The sequence below is a fragment of the Schistosoma mansoni genome, chromosome W (genome assembly GCF_000237925.1).
Source record: "Schistosoma mansoni strain Puerto Rico chromosome W, complete genome".
Classification (NCBI taxonomy): domain Eukaryota; kingdom Metazoa; phylum Platyhelminthes; class Trematoda; order Strigeidida; family Schistosomatidae; genus Schistosoma; species Schistosoma mansoni.
The window spans coordinates 56,756,699-56,764,411 of NC_031502.1; the positions used below are offsets into that span (position 1 = coordinate 56,756,699).

The following is a 7,713-nucleotide window of genomic DNA, read 5'->3' on the forward strand; positions in this document are numbered from 1 at the left end:
TGTTAGGACTGCAACTGGTCAGTCTCTTATTGGCATATGTGCATACTGTGAGTATTGCCTCGATATAGCCTTAATTCACAAACATTGTAAGCAAAAATGGATAGTGGATAGCAATGGAATCCAGGACGCGCGTTTCATCCTATTTGGGACTCGTCAGCTGGATGTACCTGCATCCCAGAGTTGATGTTCATTCTGGGAATCGAACCTAGTACCTTTCGCTTCAAATGCCATCGCGTGATCTACTCGGCCACTGAGTCCTGATAGTCCTGATAGGACAAAACGCGCGTCCTCGATTCCACTGCTAGCCACTATCCATCTTTGCTTACAATGCTTGTGAATTAAGGCTATATCGAGGCAATATGCACATATGTCGATAAGAGACTGACCAGTTGCAGTCCTAACACATCGATGGGGAGATTCAAACAAACAATACTAAATGAATTTAAACTTCACCCCATCGCACAAGCAAGTGGCTATCAGGACTCAGAAGCTGAGTAGATAAAGCGATGGCGTTTGAAGCGAAAGTTACTGAGTTCGAGTCCCAGAGTGGACATCAACTGTGAGATTCAGGTAAATCCTGCTGACGAGTCCCAAATAGAACGAAACGCGCGTCCTAGATTCCACTGCCAGCTATTATTCATCTTTGTATATTCGCATTGTTTAACTGACTAATTTAAACATACTAATTTAGATTATTCAGTTGTCTGTCTGGACTAGTAGGTGTTATCAATTTTAACGTCAATGTTGACGTTTCAATTATTCATAAAGTTGAGCGTAAGTCCTAATGAACTGGTAGCTAATTATTCATTCTTACCTTATTATTCTATAATTCAAGGATTATGCGCCATTTACAAATTCAGGATATTCGTAGGTTATTAATATTCGATTATAAGTTTCTTCCAAACATTGATCAAGCAATTAGTGAACATTTAAAGGAGTATTTGCTTAAAGCTGTAACTATAAAGTATTTCCATTCAAATCGATTTAATCATATCGAAAGTATGAATAAACTGAAGGGCCAGTGAAATGTCACTGAGACCTAGCCAAATCATCCAGTAGTTGGATCAATCAATATAAAACGGATCATCGATCCCCGTCAAGGTCAAAGACAACCAACGCTCATCAGTTAATCGTATGCCATGAACTGGCCCATGCAGTAGTAGTTTCACTATCTTCTCTGTAATCATTCTTACTAATATATTTCCGTGATAACATCCTTTGTGTTATACGTTCTTCAAAGCAGTCATAGTACTTTGATACATTGAAGGTGTAATCCACATTAGATGCTGACCATGAGATGTAACTTCGAAGTTAACTTTCAAATCACACCATTCACTTCTAACTCGATTAAGCCCCTAATCATTCGACAGAGATCATCAACGTTGATAATCTGAAAAACTTTCTTTGCTCGAAGAATGATACCTGACTTGAACAAATTTCACATGTGTAAAACATGTCTAAATTTTCACTAGCCTACTTATTTACATTCATTTGGTTAATTATGATCATTTATGTGATAAAGTTAGTGTATTAGTACATGATGTGTAATGTCAGTTTGGGTCTTATCTAATTTTGTTTCTAGTTTGAAAATGTTAATTTAGATCCATCAACTTATTTTTAAATCTTGATATAGTTTCAAATGTAGATTGTCTATGACTAATGGGAATCTTTATACTCTGTCAATTTTGCTGTGTTCATTATTTTCCAAAGTGATCCCTATATAAAAGTTGAATAAACTAAAAATCAAACTAGCTAGTAACTAACCAAAACTTATTGGAAAAGAATAAAAAGACAATTCTATGGAGAAAACTTCTGTTATATTTCGGTGAAGACATAAGTACGGATAACTCCCAGGTCCTATTAATGGACGATTATCTTATATATATTGTTATTGCTTAACTATTGAGTAACCAGATTGTGTATATCTATATTCATCTTATTATAAGCTTCATTTTGATCTATGAATTATTATTATACGATTTACTGTCCCTAAATTATATTCAGTTTATTGATTATTGTATCCCACATTCACAGCCACATTTGGCTTGATCTTGTATAAATATTATTTTCTATTTTATGGTATGATGTGGTCTGTTTGTCTGGTATATAAACCGAGTATGATTGAAATAAAGGATTCGCATAGCAGAAGCTGTAATTGGTGTTCTGGACTCAATTGGAAGGGCTAGGCGGACAACGGGCCAATAATAACGCTAGACTACTCATACCGGCCGAAGTCATTGGTTTGGCATAGCTCTAAGATTAGAAAACTCGTATTCCGATTGGTGGATAACTCACGTAATAAAAAGCCGAACATAAAATCATAACGAAATGGCACCCGGTCTTCTTTTTTAAAGTCATAATACTTTCTTCATCTATTTCGTTTACTTAAGCTGTACAATTGTATTAATAGTAAATTTATTTACTAAGAACAGTAGTCTATAGTCAAATAGAAGGATGATATGTAATTTCAAGAGATTAAAGTAATATCATGTCATGAATGGTTTACAAAAATCAGTCTTAAGGAATTACTGGTTTGATGCATTTATACAGTCTAATTAAGACTTTATGAAAAATTCTATAGACAAGCCAAAGTTATAGTAAAGAGTTTACTACTGTTCCCATTTCCTGTTGACTGTTTCATTGTTAATCTTGAAAACACTATACTTAGACCAACAATTGACAGTCAGAAATATTTCCATTATTTGAAAAAAGAAATGTCAATTTGAACGATATCTTGAATTAATTCATTGGTTTCTATCGATCAACTGAGTGCACAACCCAAACAGATTCGAACTCAAAACTCTCATTGTTGAATATTTTTTTTAAAAAGGGTGGTGGTTCTCTTCGTTCAATCACTTATTCCACCATGAACTTAAACTTTTTTTCTGTTTATCATAGTCTATAGCTTTCGAATTATTTTCTTCACAAACATTAATCAACCATTATTATTATATTCTTAATGTTCGTCAAGTGAATAGGCATCACACCATTGTCAATTATCTCCATCTTGACACTTTTCATAAGTCGTTGGATTATTAAACAACTTCGTTTCAATTGGTTACTGTAACTTATTTATGAGAAAATAGAACAATTTAATCTTTTGGAACTGTACTACGTTCTTTTGTTCGACACCATGGACTACTGTTTTTAGTAAGCAAGTAACATGAGTAAATGAAATTAACGAGACAGAAAATTTTTTCGCTGAATGGTCATTGCATCACAAATTGCTTAGCAATATACAGACATGAAACCTTAACTCAAGTTTGAATTTACCAGTCATGTTTAATCTTAATCTACAAACAAACAATCAGTCAGTCAGCCACAACGTAGGACCAGTCACACATCTGCATCGGTCCAAGTTGCCATACCTCGTTAGCACAACAAGATGAACACCGGATTCATAGAAGTAGTTAATTTAGTGGTGCTAGTATATAAAAGATAGGTTGTATATAATGATATAGTACAGGAAGAAAGACAGATATCAAGCAATTTTAATCTCAAGGTTTAAAGGAAGATAAAAAGTGTATAAACCTAAGCCATTGTGATCGATTCTCAGCCATGTCACACACAGTCTCCAACTATTGGCTACGATAGTCACACCGACCCCAACCAAGTAGTCTGCATCTACCAACATGACTCAGACTAGAAGTTAGTAACTTTGTGGACTGATGCCATGTTTTGGTTTGTCCGCCCCTAACTTTCTTCCAACCATCCCCTACACTGGTCAACATTGCGCGTCGTGGTTATCGGTGTTCAGGCACACGTAACACGTGGCCCAACCATCTCAGTCGATGAAGATTTACTGCGTCATCAACTGATTTACCATCATTCCCTAATACCCTGCATCTAACTTCACTATTACTTACCTAGTGATCCCAGCAGATGCGAGCCATATTTCTAAGGCATCTGTGATCAAATACTAGTAACCTACGAGTATCTTCTACTCTTAAGGGCCATGTTTCACAGCCATAAAGTAGAACAGAACGAACTGCTGCGCAATATACTCGTCCCTTAATTGACAGACGGATATCTCGTCTTCGCCATAGGTGACGTAAGTTGGAAAACGTCAAACGAGCTTTTTGAATCCATGCTGAGATTTCGTCAGACATCAACGTATTAGGGCTGATCAGACTTTCAAGATAAGTGAAGTTGTTGACGCGTTTGACTACTTCATTCTTATCCTTAGTTCAGGTGTTGACGCAGGCCAGTCTTAGAGTATAATAAAAATTATTCTACTTACTTGTTCACACATTGATAATAAATTTGATGCTTGACGTACATAATACTTCAATGCTGGTCGACTAGTATAATAACCTGTCCAATATGAATGTAAACCACTAGCATATGGAAAGAAATCACCACCACGACGATCAATTGTACCAATTCGATTAAATTCTTCATTTACTGCTTTTGTATAACATGCTGGTGTAGAATAGAGTAGATTCACTTGACTATTATTTAATTTTTGACGTTGATTTACATAAGCAATTAACTTATCCATATTTTTATAATTCATATTAGCATTTTCATATGTAAAATCACAACCCATTAGAATCATAATATGATTTGTTTTAAATGCTCTTGATATAAGATTCACATAATTTAAAAAGTCATCTACTCTTGATTTGACATTATAACCTTCCAAATTAGGATCATCTTTAATCGGCTCATCTAAACATTTATCATCAAAACAAAATGATTCTGGATAACAATAAGAATCATGAAACATGCTTGTAAATAAACCATAACCGGTCTCCTTCATTTCTATATTAGTATCCCATAAAACTTCTAATTGTTTTAATCGTTTACGTATTAATTTCTCACGAAAATCCATACGTTGAAAATAGACCGCATCAAAACCAGCATCTTGAAATAAATCTGAATGATCACGTGAATGTCCAAATGGATCAATTTGCCAAGCAACTAATGGACGTCCACAATCACCAAATAATTGTTTTAATACATCACGTCCACGTGTTAATTGATCAATTGCATCAGCATAATAAACTGTAGCTTCATCAGCCATACTCCAACCACCTAAAGCAAATTGCAATTGTCCTGATTCAACTAAATCTTTAACTATTTGACGTTTGGCTAATGTTTGTCCTGTCCACCATTTCATAAAAAATGTCATTTCAACATAGGTAAACCGACGTTTTGGATCATCAACTAAAGCTTGTATAACATTATCTAAAATGTATTGAACACCAGCACGTTGGATTGTATTATTAGCACCATAATAGTACTGATCCACTGTTTTCAGCCAGCCAACATCATCATGTGTATGCGGTACTAGATGGATATTTAGGTACCCCGGTTTTCCCAAATTACATGAATTATATCCACACTTTGGACGATTAAAGTATTTGAAGACATTGCGGAAGCTGTATGCATCAGCATGAAGGGTAAATATTGATAAAGTAATTAAAATGTCTATTAAGATTATTAGTAAAAGAGATGATTTGAACGAATTATTCTTTAAATAGGACATCTTAGAAATGAATCTAATGGTTCATATTATGTCAATGGCTACTATTGAAATTGATATATAGAGACTATGAAGTTGTATATGTGCGTCAGTTCCTATGTGCTTAGATATCTCATAACCAATACGATATTAATTAATACCAATATTCGTCAATCAGACCATGTATAACAATTATTTATTTATGTTTGTAAACATGTGCATATATATGTATAGCTATAAATAAGGCTCTGGGTATCAACGGAACTAATTTCGTTGGTCAGAGTAAGTGGTAGTGACAGACATCGTGGTCATCATAGTAACAGTAGTAGTAGTAACTATTAATATTACTATTGTGCTATTACTATCATTGTTCTATTGGTATCCATGACAATATTGTATGCCTATTCGTTTATACAAGTTTTGTATCCAAGCGTATAATAACTGACAGAATATGAATTAGATATTTTCGAATGATATTGGTCATGACAAACATTATACAATGATTCTTAATTGTTGTGTAATTCACTTTCCACTTTCAATATTGTAGACATGACAATAAACTATAAACATTTGTTGACATTTGTATCCAGTTTTTTTTGGGGGGGGGAAGGGTTGAATAATTTCAGACTGTTGATATTTCAAATATTGTTTGATGGTGTATCAAATTCATAAATCATAAGAACAATGAATGATCGGAATCAACCGCAAAGTGACATCTGTCTTCTAATTTTATCCATTTAATTGCAAGTTCAAAGTTTGCTTTCCCTACTTCAATTTATGTAGCTAGATATTATCAGTGTCGCTTACACATAGAATTTAACTCAAAACTTAGTATTAAAATTTATACCTGACAACTTAAATGATCACCCTATTATGTTGTTACTTAAAAGATTATTCTAAAATCCAACTGAATGATATTTTAATAGTTGAGACCACGAATCAATTGAAGCTAGACTACCGAGGAAAACTTGGCCCTAGAGGTTAAGCGCTCGTGCGCAAGACTGATAGGTCATGGGTTCGAATCTCGTGAGGCGGAATCGCGGATGCGCACTGCTGAGGAGTCCTACAATAGAACGAAACGGCCATCCAGTGCTTCTAGATCTTTCATGATGGTCTAGCTTCCATTGGTTCATGATCTCAACTATCAAAATTACTATAATATCCACAAAACCCCTTGTGATATTAATCAACATATGCTCACTAGTGACTGGCTTCAAGAGGTATTTCCTGGAGTTCTAGTGAGAAGCAGTGACCAGTGAAGTTCAATCAGGTCTGTTATGAGATATCAACTCACTGAAGACATTGGTGGATATGTCACCCAATTTCGTGGATTGGTTGATGTTAGACATTAACACAATTGGATGCCTGCTCAGTGGTCTAGAGGTTAAGCGCTCACGCGCGAACCTGATAGGTCCTGGATCCGAATCTCGTGGAGTGGGATCGTGGATGCGCACTGCTGAGGAGTTCCACAATATGACGAAACAGCCATCGAGTGTTTCCAGACTTTCCATGGTAGTCTAGCTTCAATTGACTCATGATCTCAACTGTTAAAATTAATATAATATCCACAAAACTCCTGATATCAATGAGATTTGTCAAGAAAGATTTGACGACAAAATACAGATACTGACAGTCTACTGAAAACTTTAAAAATAACAGAAATAAATTTCGTCTGTAGAACATTGACTAGTATAAACTGAGATAAAAACCACTCAGACTAGCAAAGAGTGAAAAATTCAACATTCATTTATCATATACTACTCATTTATTCTTATGGTAATATATAATTAAAATGAATCAAAATAAACCACCAAAATTAAGAGATTCTTGATGCTGTTTTGTAGAAGATTTCTTATCTTTGCCTAATCTGTCCTTTTTAAATTTCATTTAGTGATTAGAAAGGTATTTTAGGTAAAATGGAAACGGAGATATTTGTAGACGCCAACCAGAAAATACTGATGTGCGATCATTTAATACAGTCTAAACACAAATAGTTTCGGACAATACATAAATTTAGTGTTGATGGTAATGGACAGGAAAATATTGACCTAGGTTTCGTTAAAAAGATGTTCCTGCAATCTTGATGAGATTGTTACTTCACATGAAATTCGGATACTTGTCACAGTCTGAGAACGCATCCTGAGTTATTTAAAACATTCGGCATCTAAAAAACAATACCTATTTTCAGATAGCTCATGACGAATCAAAACTATAAGTAGTTATTCACAATGATTTCTCGGCATCGC

The 7,713-nt window shown here is 34.6% G+C and overlaps 1 protein-coding gene across 1 annotated transcript in view; it reads right to left on the reverse strand.

Moving 5' to 3' along the window:
- The window catches only part of Smp_131580 (putative lysosomal alpha-mannosidase (mannosidase alpha class 2b member 1)), a gene marked incomplete at its 3' end in the record, with an annotated part of 13,664 nt that extends 8,168 nt beyond the window's left edge, over positions 1–5,496 (reverse strand). Inside the window, exon 1 of the mRNA XM_018790265.1 lies at positions 4,241–5,496. Coding sequence (XP_018655625.1) covers positions 4,241–5,491 — 1,251 coding nt within the window. The 5' untranslated portion in view covers positions 5,492–5,496. The remainder of the gene's footprint in view (positions 1–4,240) is intronic.
- Between the last annotated feature and the right edge of the window lie 2,217 nt (positions 5,497–7,713).